Source organism: Falco cherrug, chromosome 6, assembly GCF_023634085.1.
Source record: "Falco cherrug isolate bFalChe1 chromosome 6, bFalChe1.pri, whole genome shotgun sequence".
In the NCBI taxonomy this organism is placed as follows: Eukaryota; Metazoa; Chordata; class Aves; order Falconiformes; family Falconidae; genus Falco; species Falco cherrug.
The window spans coordinates 4849913-4868986 of NC_073702.1; the positions used below are offsets into that span (position 1 = coordinate 4849913).

At 46.9% G+C, this 19074-nt stretch overlaps 1 protein-coding gene across 1 annotated transcript in view; it reads left to right on the forward strand.

Annotated features, from left to right (window-relative positions):
• The window catches only part of GABRR2 (gamma-aminobutyric acid type A receptor subunit rho2), a 44580-nt gene that overhangs the window by 10603 nt on the left and 14903 nt on the right, over nucleotides 1-19074 (forward strand). The window contains exons 2-4 of the mRNA XM_055714193.1: nucleotides 1079-1185; nucleotides 14327-14394; nucleotides 18040-18263. Of these exons, the coding sequence (XP_055570168.1) occupies nucleotides 1079-1185; nucleotides 14327-14394; nucleotides 18040-18263 (399 nt within the window). The remainder of the gene's footprint in view (nucleotides 1-1078; nucleotides 1186-14326; nucleotides 14395-18039; nucleotides 18264-19074) is intronic.

Sequence of the window (19074 nt, forward strand, 5' to 3'; positions counted from 1 at the left end):
CTCCAAGATTTTTTTGTTCTTTACTGTCAGTAGTATTTCTCCCACGCGGGCAAGTGAATCACAACCCTTTTGTATGAAGCTCTTTCTATTTATTATTTTAACTATTTTAGTAAATTACTGACGAACAGCTAATTGCAGCAATATTTATAACCTTGGCAGACCTTATGCCCAGTGCAAAGGGGCTGAGGAGTCGTAATGGTCTAAGTCCTCCTCCCTGCACCACTGGGGAACGGCCAGGGGTGCTGATCTGGATTTTCTTCCAGAAATGCACGCAGTAGCTGTCTGTCTGCTGCTTAGTTATCCCTTTATGTGATTTTAGTGACTGTCTTGCACTTTTCTCAGGGGCTTGTTGTCATCCTTGTTCTGCTGTTACTGCACAATCTGTCAAATAATTGTTTTTTTAAATAAATTTTTTTCCTCCCTTAATATTCAGAAAAGCGAGGATTCCAGATCTTGCTGACTTCTTTAGGTAAAAACCCTCTTTTTCTGCTGCTGCTGTGGAGGGAAACGGGTGGTTTTGTCATTGTTTAGAAGTCAGAAGAGAAAGGAAGCCCTCTGTCCGCACAAACTTCCAGTATTGAACTGGTGTTCAGGAGGCGGATAGGTAGTCTAAGAATAGTGTATGACATTGCGTGACCATCAAAAAGAGCTTCCTCATGATAATGCCACCTTGGTATCTGGCCAAATCCTGGCCAGGTAACATGTGGGGCAGTCAGCTGCTTCTGCTGTTCCTTGCTCTGGGCTGCGGCATTTGCTGCTTCCCAGCTCCTCGGTGAGACGCTGCGTTCTCAGCCCGGTGCCTCCCTGGGAGCCGTGATGCCCAGGTGGAGAGAGCACGGTGCCAGTCTCGGAGCCGGTCGGAGAGCAGGCTGCCCGCAGGAGAGGCCAGGTCTGAGTGAATGCTGTGGAGCGGCAGCGCCGAGGCTGCCGCGCTGGCCTGTGCCGGGGTGCCAGCAGCCACCCCGCGTCCCTCCCGGGGCTGTGCCCACAGCGCTGCTGCTCCTGCCAACGCTGGGCCGCTGGCCGCAGAGCCAGCGGGGCACCGAGGCGGCAGACCGACTGTTGCTGTCTTTTGCAGTCACATCTACATGAAGAACCGTGATGTAACCAAAACCTGGAAAGGAAAGACAGAGCAGCTTCTCAGAGTCGATGACCATGACTTCACCATGCGGCCGGCTTTTGGAGGTGAGAATAAAATGGTTCTCTTGATTTCATGCTCATCTAATCAAAAATCATCTGATCATCTAATCAATCGTCTAATGAAAAAAAAAAAAAAAAAAAAGCCAGATGCCTGGGCAGATGAACCAGTGTGAAGGGAAAGGAGTTGGGTGGTCTTACGAGATGTTTGAGGCAATTCAGAGAGAACTCATCCTCACCTCGTAGCCCTCTGTGCTCTGTAGAGCTCCTGCACTCCTTCCCGTTGCTGAAGTTGGCTCTCCTTCTGGCTAGCGTTCCCCAGAGCTCAGGATGGACCCTCCCAGTAAGTGTTTTCCTCTGCTGAAAAGATGAACAGGTTTCAATGCTCATTTTTTTGTTGTTGTTGTTTCATAATGTGGGTTTTAATGTCCATTTGTAGTTGTGAAGCTGCAATGTGCTTTTCAGCTGATGTGATCAAATTGCAAAGTAAAGAACTCGTTAGGTGGATCACAGCCCATCCTCGCTAGGAGAAAATGGGAGTAGTTTTGTCCAGATAAAATCATGTCTCAAACTCTCTAAAGCTGATGCCAAAACGGCACAGAGTAACTGCTCAGAGACAAATTTTGTCTTTAAGCAGCAAAGGTATTTATTTCATGTAACATTGGGGAGCTAGCCAATTCACACTGGACAAACTAGCTCCGAAGTTTTCAGTGAAAAGTTGGGTATTTTATACAGTTTTTGTGAGAGGTTACACAACATCTTAACATACATATTCATTTGATTTTGACACCTAATCATTCCATTCACAATAGGTGGGATCTAGGTGGAATAGACCTTTCAATTTTCTTTGTTCAATGATTTCCTGACTTGAGGGTCTCCTTATCTCCTTCAGGTGCCCACCTTATCTTTTCTAATTATTCAGAGTACATTCCTTTAACATTGTCAGTGGAAACTTTTCTAATTATTCAGAGTACACAAACAGAGCATCACCCAGAGCAATGTACCAAATTCATCCTGACCATAATCTTTTTTTTTAAGACCTTGTTCTGTTTCAAAGCAACCAAAAGAGCAGGAGGGGACACCTCCGTCACCTTCACTTCTGCCTTCTGTCATGCCCGGTTACAGGAATGTGCTCACCTGATCTTTCTAGACTTATTACTGCAGAGGTAAGAGAGTACCTGAATAAAAAATGTACTGGAACACCAGTATGGAAATCCCTCTTCTGATCAGATGAGCTAAGAGAAGATTTTTCTGTAGTTTTTGATGAATGACTAATACTGCGTCCTTCTAACACAGCCTTCTAGGGTGAAGCGCAACATCTCCCTGTCCAGTGGGTCACACAGGTATTTTGCATTTTGCACCTGGTCTGTAGAACAGAGCTTTACTGACCCGTCCGTTCCTGGCGTGGCTGGGAAGACATTTCTCGCCCCGCAGTGCAGATGTGCTGATCAGACAGCACAGCGCTCTCCCCATGCTCACTATTCATATATCTCCAAACTCCAGACTCCAAAACGTGTCATCACTAGTGGTGTCCCCCTCCCCGTCCTCACCCCACCCCCGCTGTAATTTACTAACATGTTGCAGTCCAGCCTGCCCATTGCAGGTAGCTCTTGATAATCAGTGGTAAACTTGATCTGCTATTTTCTAAGGTTGAAGAGTTTGACTTAAATTGTCCTCTGGGTGGAATATAGGCAAATCTGCCTGGAGCTGGTGTGAGCACCTCTGAGGAGCCCAGGCATGCAGCTGAGGCTCAGGGCTGAGGTCTGGGAGCTGGCTCTGGAGGCACTGGCCATGCCTGCTCCTTTTTGAATTGGCTATAAAGTGACGCGGAGTGAGCTGCCCTCAGGTCCCTCACCTGCTCCAGGTGGGTATTGGCTTGGCAGTGACACTGCTGCCACATTCTCTGGTGGGAAAGGGAGATTACGGTTTATTGCTGGTGTTTCCTCTCCTGCCAGGTTGCTTCTTTTGGAAGGTGAGCCTTTCAGCAGGGTGGATTTAGGAAGGAACCTGACCTCTGAAAAATGAAAGACTGGGGAACCATGAGATTTGTTTCATGCACTGACCTAAAGCCTCTTGGCTCCAGGAGGAGATGGTCACTGTCGGGATTGTCCAGCCAGCCACCTTGTTGGCTCAGTTTCCTGTTTGTTTGTCTATTTTTGGTCTTGGTTTTCTTTACCTGACTTTTCAGCCTTCCTTTTTCCATTCTTCTGTTCTGCCTGCAAAGGCTGAACCTGTGAGGTGCTGGCTGGATGTCCACTGCCTCAGTCTGGCTTTGTTTTGTTGGCACGCTGTTCCGTCATGGATATCGGTGATCCCACGTGGCTTGCCCAGCACATGTCCTAATGGTTTAGGTTTCAATGTCCGGTGTCACCACTGCACTGTATTTCTGCAGACCAAATTTTTGCTATTTTTATCAGTGTCACAGAGCCCATGAGGGTCGTCTTTGTGCACAGTTCACACCAAACATACATAGTTACACGGCTACTCTTCCAGTGCTAATGTAAAACTGTGTTTTAATCTCCCTTGTCTTGTTTTCCCATGTTACCTCCCATCAGGGCATTAGGGTACTCCTAGAGCTTAAAAACTTGGAGTAACATTTATAAAATTGAAAAATATTCTAACAGCCTTCAGTGAAAAGGTGACTTTATTTATAAAGGAAAAACATGGTGTTTCTTTAATTTTTGCTCAAAACTTCCTTATCTTGCAGAGCTACCTGGGACAAAGGTGAGGTATTGGCAAAGTTGTGCTGAAGTTCTATGTGATAAGGAACAAAATATGGCAACAGCTTTGTTGAGGCTCCAGCCTTAGAAAGCTGGACTCACATGCACGGAGATAGCTTGGGTGCTACAGGTTCTTGCATGGCTGTAGAATTACACAGTGTATTTTAGTGACAGGTGGTAAGCCCGATGGAAAAAAAAAAAAAAAGGAAATAAAACAAAAGTCTGGTAAGAGGTGATCCTTACATTTTCTTCTGTAACGTTATTCATCAGGCAGTCACAGTGACTTGCTATGCACTGTGAGTTCGTCCAGCTTTGCTGTGGCAATGCCAGTCAGAGTGATGTGGTCTGACCTGAGTAGGATGAAAAAGCTTTTGTACTGCAGAAGCGGAGTAGAGGAGCCTGTGGGACACGTGTGACTGTAACCGGTCGCTGCCCTAAGACGCTGCCTGCTTTCTGAGAGCAGCTCAAGGGCCACAGTCTAACGGGGGGTCCAGCCTCACGGCGTTGCATGGGGCGTGTGATGTTACGGTGCAGGTGGGAAAGACAGCTCAACTCTGGGAAACATAAATAATATCATAAGGGAATTGTGAGTGACATTAAACTACAAAGAAACCCAGTTCTGCAACTAAGATGGTTCCCAAGCTTGGCGAAATGATGGGCAGCTGTTACCCTTCAACATTTTTAGTGGACCAGTCTACAACTTCACCAGTGAACTTTAAGCTAAAAAGGGAACGGGGTCTGTAGCTGCTGTGTGGTGGCCACAGTGACTCTTGCTGGCGTGCAGAGGACAGTCAGCCAGCTGCCAGCCCAACGCAGCTGTGGCCACTGGGCAGAGCAGGCTGGGGTTCTGCAAGGTAACATGGAAGAAAAACAGTAGAGAAAAGGTGAAGGGTTTTTTGAGAAAAAGTATCTTTGTAAAGAGCAAGCGAGCAAGCAAATGTTGTGTAAGGTGTGTTATTAGCAGCCCAATAAGCATGCTTGTCTTGCCTGCTCTCAGCCCGTTAGAGGCAGCTAGTGGGTACGATGGTAATGACAAAGTTTTTTGCTTTGCTGATGTTCCAAGCAGCCTCCACAAGCTAAACCAGACTGCATTAGTTTTGACCCTTAGGGAGTTATCTCCATGTCAGTGACCTCGTTCTGGCTAGCAGATGTTTGGGTATTATTTACAAATATTAGTACTTAAAGGTTATGCAAATGTTTGTTTTGCTGCCTTCCTTAAACATCCATTTTAAGCATTTCATCTATGACATCTCGTATTTTACAGGGAGCCTGTGAATAAGCAGCTTTAGCTGATACTTAAAATAGCTGTATCTTCTTTGCTGGGGAAGAGCCTCATGCTATACTTTTTATATTTCTTCACTGCCTAATAGCCTAATGTCAGCTGGTCCTCGCTGCCATTTCTGGGCAGTTTTTTTGTCAGGATGGATGAATGGTGGGGTGAATGAAGCATAAGTAGTTCACTTACGGTTAGTACGAAGGGCTGGAATAAAACTTGCTTCTCCCTGGATGACCAGCTGTCAGTGAGCTGCAGAGGAATGAAGCGCTCTGCAGGCACGTAGCAGCTGATGAGCATATCCTGGTGGTGGCTGCCTGCAAGCTGCCTACACCTAAGAGGTCCCAAACATATATACATTCATTTAAACAGGTAACATATATATATACACACACACATACATGCAGAAACACTGAAGACTCTTGCAGCTTGCAGGCATGGGATCTCTTATGGACATTTGGAAGCCTCTCTGGGTGTGCACAAAATATCTGGCAGTAGAGAAGTCTCAAGCCTGCTTGTTTCCCATGCAGATTTTATTTTATTTTTCATCTCAGGGCCTATGTCTGCCTAACTCCTTCAAAGATACATGAGAGAGACTGCCTTAGAGAACAAAGAGCCTTTGAAATCGCTGCCAAAGAGAAAAATTAAAGAGATGTGGCAAAGCTTTAGTCTCAGAGCTGAAGTGGAAAACTGACTCCAGGCATTTTCATGGTAGCACACTCTTCCCTATCTTCCAAAGCCTGCTCCAGTGTTAAAAAAATAAAAAAATGTTTGTGTCCGGTATCTGTTTCTGACTGGGAATGAAGTCACTCTTTGCAGCTTGCATGCTTCCCCTCAGTGTGTGATTTTGGGTGCCGAGACACGCTGGGATGCAATAGGCATTAGTTTTGGGCCATTTCTGAAGTCATTCCTGAATGGGACTTCAGGAAACCTCCTGATTTCCCTGGAGGGCTTAGCCTCAGACCAGGTGTCCCATCCAACCTGAGGCAGAGTTTGAAATTCAAACTGGAGTTGTTGCAAGGTGAAACAAGCCACAAAGTCTTCTTGGTGTCAGAACCCACCCAAAATGGAGACTTGTTGGGTCTGTCTATTCCCCTTGTACAACCACTGAATGCAGGCGCTAAGTGAGTCTTCTCCAAAGGTATACTGTACAGCATCTTTCCTATATGCAGCACCTAAGTCGAATGTGTAATGGTTTTCACTGAAGAGCAGGTCACAAAACAGGGCAGCTTACTGCAGGGGAAAGAGAAGTGAGGGAGAACTCTTGCCACTGATTCTCAAGACACTGGGTTGTGAACTTGGCAAAGGAATAAAGCCATATAAAGTCACAAGCACCTTGACAGGCTGGTTCCCGAGCATCTTTCTAATACCCAAGTTTGATTTAAGGCAAGGACACTGACATGCAGGAATTTACAGAATTAAGATGTTGCTGATGCAGTTTTGGAAGGCGGTACATTTACAGTGAGATGGTCCAAAGATGATCCATCATGTCACATGTAAATTCTATGCAGAAACTGTGGGGTTAATGGATTGCCCAGTAAAAGAGAATGCAGAAGTGCTCCCGTCAGCCTTGGGTTGTGCTTCAGGTCACTTAAGTCCTCTCTCAACATGCAAATGTAAATATCTCCTTCAAAAGGGAAATCTCCTGTTTTCCATTTCCAACTTTTGTACCATCAAATGCTCTAATGAATGTGCGAGTGTCTTGAGTTTTCTTGGAAGCTGCCACTATGCTGTGCCTGGGATGCAAGGGGAATAGTTTATGGGTGGCTTCGTTTCTGTAGGTGGAAGTCTGTGACTGTCCTGGTTTCAGCTGGGACAGAGTTAATTTTCTTCTTAGTAGTTAGTACAGTGCTGTGTTCTGCCTGTGATGTGAGAACGATGTCGCTGTCGATAGGACACGGATGGTTTTAGTTGTTGCTGGGTGATGTTTATACTAAGTCAAGGGCTTTTCAGTTCCTTGGGCCCTGCCAGCCAGAGGGCTGGGGGGGCACAGAAAATTGGGAGGGGACACAGCCAGGACGGGTGACCCAAACCAACCAAAGGGATATTCCATGCCATATGACATCACGCTGAGTATATGAACTGGGGGAAGAAGGAGGAAGCGGGGGACATTCAGCATTACAGTGTTTGTCTTCCCGAGTAACCGTTACGTGTGACGGAGCCCGGCTCTCCTGGGGACGGCTGAGCACCTGCCTGCCCATGGGCAGTGCCGAATGAATTCCTTGTTCTGCTTTGCTTGTGTGCGCGGCTTTTGCTTTACATATTAAATTGTTCTTACCTCAACCCTTGAGTTTTACATTCCTTTCCGATTCTCCTCCCCATCCCTCTGGGTGAGGGGGAGTGAGCGAGCGGCTGCCGGCTGGGGTTAAACCACGACAGCGACTTTTATGAAGTTTTTTAAGAGTCCAGGATTTGCTTTCTGGTTTTATCAGTCCTGCTGAATTAGGATTTGTGTTCTGCAAGATATTGCTGTGGAGGGTGATGGAGATAATGGATGTTGACATGTTTGCTGTTTCTGGAAGAAATGCTTCAGTTGAAGGTTATACAATTTCTCTCTAGACCTTGATCCATAAATACTTGAGCTCATGTTTAATTTGAATAATTCCATGAATTTGGCTGATGCTTTTCAGAGACCTTTAAAGTATGAGCTGAAAAGCCTTGCTGGGCTGCAGTCTTTGAGCAAAGCAGCACAGCTTCCTCTTCTTAGCCAAACCCACAGCATTCACATGGATCTGTTTACCTTCCTGTCCAGCAGTGAACATCCTAGAGAGGAGCCTGAGCTTTGAGATTCCTCCAGTGTTACAGTATTCAGGTCTTTCCCTGCTTGTAATTCTCCAAGCTGATCCCTCAGTACTTCCTCTCTCTGGAGAAAAAATGAATATTGATAAGATGTTGTTTATGACAAGGAAAGGCTAGTTGATGAGGGGTCTTTTTACATTTAATGCTATAATCTAAGTTACTTGTCCTCTGTCTACCTGTTCAGTCAGATACCACCCCAGCTGTTCTATTCCCTGCCCAGTCACACCTTCCTCACCCCCTGCTCCCTCTCAGTAAAGAGGTTTTTTTCTGTTTGCTCATCCCTAGTGGCATTGATGGGGAATTTGGCAAAGCACGGGGAGCCCCAGTGGTTCAACAGTTTAGTTTCCAGAGGGACAAGATTAAAAAGCTAGCCGTTCCTAATTCACTCCAAGGATTAGTGAGACCAAAGATCTCTTGACACCTTCCGGTGACTGACCAACAGCCATTTAATTCAATGGTACGTGCTGTAGCCAAGATGACATTAAGAAACTCAGGGTTAGTTTCTGAGCTTTTTTCTTTACAAGGCTTTTGTTTTGCTTCAGACACTGCATGCATTTACAGTGTTGTTTGCATCAAGTGCCTCTGCAAAACTGCATCTTGGTAGAAGTTTTGAAGAGTGAAGGTCTAAGTGAATATGCATTTATCATTATCAGTTATGCTCATCGCCTAGAGCAGGGCTCGACAATTGTTTGATTGCTGCCACTAGCTCCCAGGCCCTTCACCCACTCTTCCCTGCTTAGCCCCACCTCTTGTCCAAGCCTTCTCCAAAGGGTCTTGGTGTCTCAATGTGCCCTTGTTCCCATTTGTGTGCTTTCTCATTGCCTCAGCCCCAGGTGCTGAATGAGGAGGGGGGAGAAGAGAAAAGCACTGATTGTTCCTGCTGACAGTAGTAGGATTTTGCCCAAGAAAGGCAGAGTAAATATTTCCACTGATAAGTAAGTTTTACGTCTTCATACTGTCTGTATGAAGAACTTCACATTTGAGTCCAGAGATCAAACGATTTCTCCCTTTCTCTATTATACTCACTGTTTTATCACTCCTCAAATTCGTGATTAACTGCAGAAAAGAAAAAAAGTAAAAGCAGTTTCATTGATGTACAGGACACCTAACTCAACCTCAGGCTTCTCTCAAGGGCTTTCCAGCTTGTCCAGCTCTACACTGAACACCCTTTATTTTTGGGTGTAATAAAGCTTCATGGCAGCTCCAGACTGAACCTTAAAGTTTATCCTTGCAGTGAGGTCACTGCTGGTTATCTGGGAGCCGAACTGAGTGTTTGGTGCAGGAGCATGAAAAAAAAGAAAAGAATATGAACATAGTATTTTATCTTCAAGAGCAGATAGGGAAGGAATAGGAAAGAGGGTCAAATACCAACTTGGCAGTGTTCTGTTTGTGGGTTTGTATTTTTGCATTTGGTTTTCGGTTGTTTGTTGATTTATTTTTTTTTAATCTGTGTTCAGTGTTCAGACAAGCGTGAAAATTGCAGCAGTACATAGACTTTGGATGGGTGTTGATTTCCGGAATCAAAGCTAAATTAAGCATTCCCACCAGAGAGTGTCTCTAGCAGTTTGGAAGCTGTGGGGGCTGCCCAGCATGCGGTGGGCACAGAGATCCTCAGCACCAGGGAGACCCAGCGGGCAGTGCCATGGCTAACTGCTGCCTTCCTCTTCTGGCACAGCCTGACTGCGCTGCGAAGCCATCCTGGCAGAGACCGTGTCTTCTCTGTTAGCGCCATGCCTGCCACGCCACGGCTGCTTGGAAGCGCTGTGGGCACCGCTGTGACGTCAACAGCTGTGTCTGACCTCAGACAATATTAATTACAAATGCTTTCTCTGGCAAGAGCCAGAGGCCGTGCTGAAAGCAGCCCTGTGCCTGCTCTGACTAGGCTGTGTTGGACCACAGGGTGTCTTACCCTGAGCATCGAGCCTCGCTGTAGCAGAGGTCCAAGTTGAGTGTCACAAACATGACCACACTGAAGAGCTATTAGTATTTAAAGGCATTAAGGGAACAGAAAAGTATTTGAATCATTGCCCAAGTTCTTCCTGGCCACCATGTATGACTTCAGGAGGTGCCTGAGCAAAGGAAGTCTAATTGGCCACCAGCAGGGCACTGCCCATCAGCAGGCTGGCATTGTTTCCCTATTGATTATACTGCACATCAAAGTGCTCGTTATCACCACAGATACAGTGCTTTTTACTACCTTGTTTTTAAAAAAACAAGCACGTTTTACTGAGCGGGAGGTATGTCATGTAGAAATTCTTTCTCTTGGCGTTGTTTTTAACTTTGTTTACTCAATGTCCTAAATAATTGTAAAGAGTAGAAGGAAGTGTGGCTCCAAACAAGGTATAAACTCATAGAGTGATTTCAGATTGAAAAGGACTGCCTTAAATACTGTATGTGAGACAAGCGGGGGTATGTAGTAAGGTATAGCATCACTTAATAGGTCAACTGAAAGAACCAGAAGTAACAAAACACCTCCTTAAAAATAGCACTCTATAAGCTAATTTGCTTGTTAGACCTTATCATACTCCACAACTACTCAATTAATGAGGATGAAAGGGAACAGAATACTGCAAAGCCATTGCTGCAATATTTCCACTTAATGAAGCCACCATTTCCTCTGGTCAAACCAGAAGATGACACATCTGTGAGCTGACAGAAGGGCCATGTGGCAGTCACTGTCTGCAGGATGCTGGATTGCGTATTAGGAAGGACACAACTGCCACGGAGGTAAGCAATGTCTCCTCCCGGGACAAGGAGGCAGTCAAAAGAAAGGATGCATGGCAAGGGTTACGAGGAAAAGATATCTGTGATTTTGCCATGGATTTGCCTCTCTTTGATGAGTTACAATGGTCCGAGAAGAAATCTGCTAGCTGGTGAATGGTTGCATCCTGTGGCCTGGTCAGTAGCGACTGAGCACATTTCCTGGCCTGGCAGGCAGGGACTGACTCATGAGGAGGGAGCCGATGCCACCAAAGGCAGATGGCTCTCTGACCTGCCATCCTCCTCCACAGCTCTCACCTCTGGCCCTGGTGGTCAACTCGGTCACCTGGCAGGTCTTTTCCCGGGCTGATTCAAGTCACTGATTTGGAAGAAAATAGTCCAATTGCTGCTGCTGCTGTTGGTTTTGGCTGGGTTTGTTTTCTGTGGTCAGCGAGCCGAACAGTCTTAGAGAAGGTCTCACTGCACTCAGTCTACTCCTTTGTGCAACTTCACCATTTGGTGAAAGTCATTCCCGTGTAATTTGAGGAGGGGGCTGAGGACTGTTCTTGCTTGCTGAACAAGCTCAGCTGTGTTGTAAAGCTGTGTGCAAGAGTTAAAGTCCTCCAGCACTTCCAGCCCTGCTGCTGGGTGTGGTTCATAGAATCATAGAATGGCTTGGGTTGGAAGGGAGATTAAAGATCCTCTAGTTTCAACTCCCTTGCCACGCGCAGGGACACCTTCCACCAGACCAGGTTGCCCAAAGCCCATCCAGCCCGGCCCTGAGCACTCCCAGGGATGGGGCAGCCACAGCTGCTCTGGGCAGCCTGTGCCAGTGTCTCACCACCCTTGTAGTGAAGAATTCCTTCCTAGTATCCAACCTAAAGCCACCCTCTTTCAGTTTAAAGCCATTACCCCTTGTCCCACCACTACATGCCCTTGTAAAAAGTCCCCCCCCAGCTTTCTCGGAGACCCCCTTTAGGTACTGGAAGGCTGCTACGAGGTCTCCCTGGAGCCTTCTTTTCTCCAGGCTGAACAACCCCAACTCTCTCAGCTTGTCTTCACGGGAGAGGTGCTCCAGCCCTCTGATCATCTTCGTGGCCCTCCTCTGGACTCACTCCAACAGGTCCATGTCCTTCTTACGTTGGGAGCTCCACAGCTGGATGCAGATGGGAGTCTCATGAGACCAAAGTAGAGGGGGAGAATGACCTCCTTCAACCTGCTGGTCATGCTTCTTCTTATGCAGCTCAAGATACCGCTGACTTTCTGGGCTGCAAACACACATTGCTGGACCATGTTGAGCTTCTTGTCAATCAACATGCCCAAGTCTTTCTCCTCAGAGCTGCTCTCAGTCCATTCTCCACCCAGCCTGTATTTGTGCTGGGGATTGCCCTGGCCCATGTGCAGGACCTTGCATCTGGCCTCGTAGAACTTTATGAGGTTTGCACAGTGCCACCTCTCAAGCCTGTCAAGGTTGCTCTGGTTCCTTCCCCCCAGCATGCTGACTGCACCACACAGCTTGGTGTCGCTGGTAAACTCGCTGAGGGTGCACACAGACCTAGTGTCCATGTCGCCGACAAATATTAAGCAGTGCCGGTCCCGATACTGAGCCCTGAGGAATGCCGCTCATCTCCAGTCTCCATGTGGTTGTGACAACATGTCTGCATTTCATCAGCAGGTGCAGACTGGGGCTTTGTGGGTTTTCCCAGTTTTGGGGAATACCTGGGAGAAGGGAAACTGAGTACTAATAGGGTAAGAATTTCCTTGACCTCCAGAGATTCCTTATGATACATAAGCAACTGAAAGGGAGCAAGAGGGGCTCATGTCATTGGAGCGAAAAATCTTACCAAAGTCTCTGAGCTCCCAAGAGATGTGACAGTGCTGATTGATTGGAATTTCTCTGCAAGAAAATTTTCTTGCAAGCACCCTTCAGCTTGGACAGACACCATAAGGACATGAATAGGAGCAAGCAAATGTTTGCTGGCATTTTTTTTAATCATGAAGTGCACAGCTATGTGTCTGAATATGACATGCAGGTGTTTGTAAGCATCTAGTAGTCATCTAAAAGTGCTGAGTTAGCCATGTTTCAGCTTTATTGCTGAGGGCATGTCACTTAAATTGGAATTGGTGGTGCTGAGGAGTCTGGTCCTGCTCTACAGGGCTTGCTTCAGGGTGGCTGTACCCAGTACAGCTGCTGATGGATGGCGTGGGTGCAGCAGGCTGGAGTCGTGCGTGAGGAAGGGGAACAGCGTCGCCATCAGCATGCTTTGCTGTAATTCGGTGAGACTGGCTTATCAAAGCCCTAGTAAAGTCTGTATCAGGGCCAGTCACAGTAACTTGCTTGTCTCGTGGGCTTTGCAATTACCCTTTCACTACCAAAGCTGAGTTGGTGCTTCTTTCTCCTCCAGCAGCAGCAAACATAAGGCTGTGTTCAAAAGCCCTGAAGGTGCGTGGGAGCCTGTGCGTGCTGCTGCAGGTACAGAAGCAGGGTGGATGACAGCTTGCAAAAGTGCTCTGCTTTCTCACAACAGCATTTCTGCTGCCTTGTTAGGCTTATTACAGTGCATTCAGGGCTTGGATGTAGTCTTGAGGAAGATGCTACTGTAGCTAAATACATGCATGCAGCAGGCCCTGCTGTGCACGGCGCTGTGCAAATATGGGTCTGGATCTACAAAGGGATGGTGGTGCCTCTTGAATACCATCCAGGTGCTAATCAGGTTCAAAATCTAGGTGCTAAAAGTCTTTGCAAACCTTCATGGAAGCCACTATGGCCCTCAGAAAATTCATTTCTGCAGGGCAAGTCCCAGACACGTCTGCAGAGCTGCTACTTCCTTCGCCGTGGCCTGGCCCACTGACCGTGCCCAGGCTGGAGATATGCTCTAGATAGTGACATCGGCGTAAGCCCTGTGAGACCCACTGCCACACACTGAGAGCTCGAGATAACAGTGGATCCACCTGGCCCGCTCCTCAGCAGTCCCTGCTGACCTGCCTCAGTGGGTCGTGCACGTCTCTGTGGGCACTTACCCCCTCGGTGCACCGGAGAAGGGAAAAAGGTGAGAGGACACACTGTGGGGAACTTGAGTAACCTGAGGACCTTCTGGTCACCAACGAGCAGCAGTCCACAGTGAAATTTTGATACAGGGATTCTAGTAATAGAGGAGTGTGCATTTATTATTGGAGTTTTTCTGCTTATTTACTCTTTGTGACTTCTCTGGTTGATAATTTAAAAACTGCTGTGGAAAACTAGTAATATCATCATGAGTCATAGGAATCAAAATGGTGATGGGCTCTTGAGAGCCATGTAGCTTGTCATGTTGATAAGAAATGAGAAACCTCCAAGGAAGAGCTGCTCACTGCTTGCAGTTTCCTCTTCTCAGTCCCTTGTTCTTGGAGCTAAATTTGTTCATAAAGGCCTAAAGTTTATGATGGGATGGCTCAATTTTTAAAAACATATGCAGATGTTTCATCCACTCTGCTGGGCAGAGTGTCAACATTGCAGTGCATGCCCAGGAGGAGATAATTCAGTGTTTCAAAAGGGGATTCACGTGGTTATTCACTGGCTCTTTTACTAGCCCCCTCATGAAGGGTCATGGACAGAAAAGTATAACATAAGTTCAGAAATATTTTTCATGCCACCTTATAGCTCTAATTAAATGCAGAAGAACAGGTATTTACATATCTAAATCTCATTTTCCTACAGGCCCTGCAATTCCTGTTGGGGTGGATGTGCAAGTTGAAAGCTTGGACAGTATTTCTGAGGTTGACATGGTATGTAATCCTCTCTTAAGTGTCAATTATTTCTAATCATAAAAAGTCCCTCCCAGTTGAAACTTGTGGGTTTCAAATTATTGGTCAGATGAAAGCAGTGGCAGCATTTGACAAACTCAGAGGCTCGCATTCAGAACTAAAGACTTGATAATACCTGGTGATCAAAGACTTGTCTCTGTATCTTCAGATAAAGATTAGAAGCATGAAGGAAAAAGGGACCTTAGTGAATAATCAGTACTACGAAGGACCTATCACAGCCAAAATTATGAACATCTGTGTATGATGGTTTGAAGGTATATGGCAAAGTTCACATAAGCCACGCTTGCTGCAAGAGTTTTCTTCCTTAGGGAGCCATTGCATCCATTTGTTTCAAATGCATGATTCTGGGAGGAGCATTAGAAAATTAAGTTGGCAACTTAAATGAAGAGTTTCTCCTGCATCTTAAATGAGGAGTTTCTCCTGCATCTTTGTCACTGGGAGTAACCTCACTGAGGTGAATGAGGGGGAACTGCCAGGGGGAGCCTGAACTGACTCTGCCAAAGTGGAATTTGGTGTGGGGGAATAGTCTTTCAGTCACTGATGACACTGTTCAGGAAATTTGCACCAAGTTCAATTGTGATTCAGTATCTCAATTTTTTTATTAATTAAAAAAGAGGAAGAAATGCATGCAGTTGTTAACCCTCAACAGGTTTCAAAGTGTTCCCAGCAAAAGAAGTGTTTACATCTATTTTCCTGGTTTTTGTGGGGATTTTGAGGGTTTGTTGTTGAGGTTTTTTTACTATAGGGAATGGGGTAAAAACACTGGAAAGAGAAGTGGAAAGGGGAGCATAAAGGAGAAGAGGAAACTTCTTAGTTCCTTCCTCCTTCCGCCTTTTCATTCCTGTTCTTGGGCACCTTCTCTGGTCTGGACAAAACATGAAGACTTAAAGGCAGAGCTTTAGGTTGATTGGTTTTTACTGTGGTGCAGTTACACCTTCATTAAAACCAGGGAGCTTGCCTGCCTGCATATTGAAAGAAAGGGTTTGGGGGGATGCATGCAGTGGCAGCGTAGCGTGTGGGAAGGAGCTGTTTGTGCGGGAAACGGCTGTTGCAAGGAGGCTTGGGGCTCTGATACATCAAGATAATGTCAGTTCCCTCCCTTTGCTGTTGATAGCTCCACAATCCTATTTTCCTAGCATAGGGTAAATACTTTCCACAGCAGCTGCTGTCTTGTATTTGGGGTGGAAAAAAGGTCTCCCAGGTCAGTCTAAGTTACGCTGCTGTGTTTTTTCCAGCAGTCTATCCCAGCATGGGTGTTTGCGGAGAGGGGAGGGGGCAGTAAGCTGTCTGCAAGGCCAGGGGGCCTGGGCTGGCTGTGCCTGAAGCAGGGTGCCTTCCTCGGCTCTCCGTTGCGGGCAGGGCAGAGCTGCAGGCAGGGCTTGCTGCTAACCAGTCTGAAGGGTTACTGGCCCTAGAAATCAGGGACCCTCGGCTGGGTAGCCTTTACTTATCATTGCTTGAGCGGGTACCCAGCGCTCCGAAGAAGCACCAGACTGCATCGTCACCAGCTGGAGCCCACCGTACCTGCAAGACAGCTTGTGTCAATGACAGCAGCCAGGGGCTGTTTAAAGCACACGTGGTTTTAAAACTGGTCCAGTCAGCATGGATGGGCTGCTGCTGCGTGCGCTGGCAGGGCATGCTCTTGAGTATGCCTGGAGCGTGGCATAGACGTGAAATGTGCTGCCAAATGTGAGGCACTTGTGTGTGCTCGTTTGCTGTGTCTCTGGCAGGTGCTAGCATTCTCTGTTTGTTGCAACACTTGTTTCTCAAGGGATTTTCCTGCCCCTGAGTGCTGAAATAAACCACTTTTCTCTCCTTGTAACTAGCATGTGTGCTGGTCAGAAAGGAACAAGCTGTCAGTGATTGCAAACTGCCTTGTTTGACTCACGCCACCAGAAAACATCCATAAGTTAGATTTTATACTTAGAAGCTGTGACCAGCTGCCACTTTGGTTTCATATTTGCAGCACTTTGTGCCCTGTGTGCTGGCCATTGGAAGCCTCTTTGGAGAGAGAAGGGGGCTGAAGGCGAGAGAAGAGAGGGTTGCTGCCCGATGGGACAGGGCAGAGGGTGGCCTGGAAAGCGGTGTGGCCTTTCTTGTGCTGTCCCTGCAGGCAGTGCCTCCCCTTCCTCTGTGGTGGCTCTAAGTCGTGCTGAGGGTGCCTGGCTGATGCCACATCAGCCCCCGTTTCCCTGTGCTCCGATGATGGAGCTGCCCAGAGGCATTCTGCAGCCTCAGGCTGCCTGGCCCTCCTCTCCCAAGGCCCCGTGTCCCTTTGTCTCATGTCATGGCCTGGGGGCTGCCCCAGGCCATGAGGTGGGCACTGGTGACCCTGAACAGCCAGGCTCTTTTTTACCCCTTTTTTGACTTCTGGTGTAACTGGCACTGACTCCTAAGTAATCACCAGTTATGCCTCTTCCTTGGTTTCCTTTTTCCCAGCACTGGTCAAGCTGATGAACTTGATGGCCAGCCCTGAGGCTGGCTCCTCCAGCCAGGTTGCAGCCTAAGCCATGCCGGTAGCAGCAGGCGCTGGAAGTGTTTCTTTGGGACTGTAGCCATAAGGGGAAAGTGGCCAGCGGCCAGTAGGGAACGGGAGCTGGCAGCATCCCTGGGGGGAGCAGGGACGAAGGCTGGGACCAGTCTGCAAAGGTGGGTACCTGCAGGTGGGTGAGCAGAACTGTCCCTCTGGCAGGTCTCTGCCATGGTCAGGGAGGGAGGTGTCCAGCCAGCAAGGCAAGGGCTGGCACCAACAACTTCTTCGACAAACTCGTGAAAAACTTCATGGTAATGTGTGGCTGCTGCCAGGCAGCCCTTAGAAACAGAGAGTCAGATTAACCAATGGTTTGTCATCAGCAGAGCAAGATGTGGTGGTGGCGGCGGCTTTAGAAAGCAGTTGCCATGTGGTTAGGAGGAGGTCTTGGCCTGTGTTGCTGCCTGCCCGGGCTTAGCAGCTGCGGCTCCCGTAACCGCTCACTTAATTGGGAATATAAAGAAAACAAGTGTATTTGATCTCTCAACACGAGAGAATAGGTTCAGCTCTGAAAGCAGCAGCTGCCAGGTTGGGATCAACAAACAGATGTTTTCCTTTGTGTGACTGAAGCTCCTGCCCCCTCAACGAGCTTAAAGAGAGCTTTATTTAAACACTGGTATGGTAGGAAAAACAGTTCCCTCATTTGGTTGCTGTCTGCAACAATTTAGTTCTTTTGGGGATACATTGCTTAGTGTTTAGACTAACCATTAAGCTAATTTTGAAAGTTTTTCCTCTTGAACATGCTGCTGATACCATAGTTCTTCAAGATCATCTTGCCAGGATTGAAGAACCGTTTCTGTGGGGTGGTGCTTCTCTTGGGGCATATGTATATCCTTTTGGGACTGAACATTACCAGGTGCTGTAATACATGGATTGGTTGTTTATGATTTGTCTTGGCTGAAATTATTTTGTCAGGAAAATCTATTCACACAGAGCATTGGTCCAGGAAAGAAGCAAGACTTGAGAGGGGAGGGATTTCATGTACCTGGTAGGAGTGAGTTTTCTTTCTAGTGTTTCCTAGATGTAGTGGGCAACAATGACAGACCTCTCTTTTGTTCTCTTCCATTTTTGTGAAGGATTTCACTATGACACTGTACTTAAGGCACTACTGGAAGGATGAGCGTCTCTCATTTCCCAGCACCACCAACAAGAGCATGACCTTTGATGGCAGGCTGGTGAAGAAGATCTGGGTCCCCGATGTCTTCTTTGTGCATTCCAAAAGGTCCTTTATTCACGATACCACCACAGACAACATCATGTTGCGAGTGTTCCCTGATGGTCACGTCCTCTACAGCATGAGGTAACAGTGCAGTCCCACTGCTCCTGAGCATCCCCTGGGGCTTTGCTGTCAGTTTTGCTCCTGACATGTCTTTGGTGATGCCAGGACTGCTACTGCCAACCCTGTTACTCCCACTGCTGATGCAGAGCCCTGTTTCCAGCATGTCCAGTAGAAAATGCTTCACAGGAAGCTGCAAGAAACCATGCTGTGGGCAGTAACAGGATAATCTCCTCCCAAGGGGAGCATTTGCCCCAACTCTTTGCATTCAGAGGAGGGCTTAGTCGAGCAGGAATGTTCATCTCAGGGTCAGTGTGTGATTAAACTGAAAGCTGCTGACATACCAGATGGTGACCTCTATAATTATCCTATTTTGCTTCCTGTTTGTCTAGAAAAACTTGGTTATTTTTTTTTGTTGTTGTTGTTGTTGGCATTTGTGTGTTGATGTAAAGGTTTAAGTTTATTGAAGCTGAAATGGCAGTATTAAAGACATCCTATAGTCCCTGGTTTTCTAGCAGATTTGTCAGCTGGAAGAATCCTGAGGCATGTCTGTCATGACCTGAAGGGTTACCCAGCCTGTGGGTGTATGCAGACCGTGACCGTGCGTTTCCAGTTTTCTGTAATACACAAGGACATGGAGGCTTAATCCTCTAAACTTCTCTACCTTATTACAGATTACTGAAAATACCACAAAATCACCACTAGCAAGTAAAATACCACAAAATCACCACTAGCAAGTGTATCTATGATTAACAAAGTGAGTATCTATCTATCTATCTATCTCAGGCTATTAAAAATTACTATAGGCGATCAATAATATAGTATCAATCATATA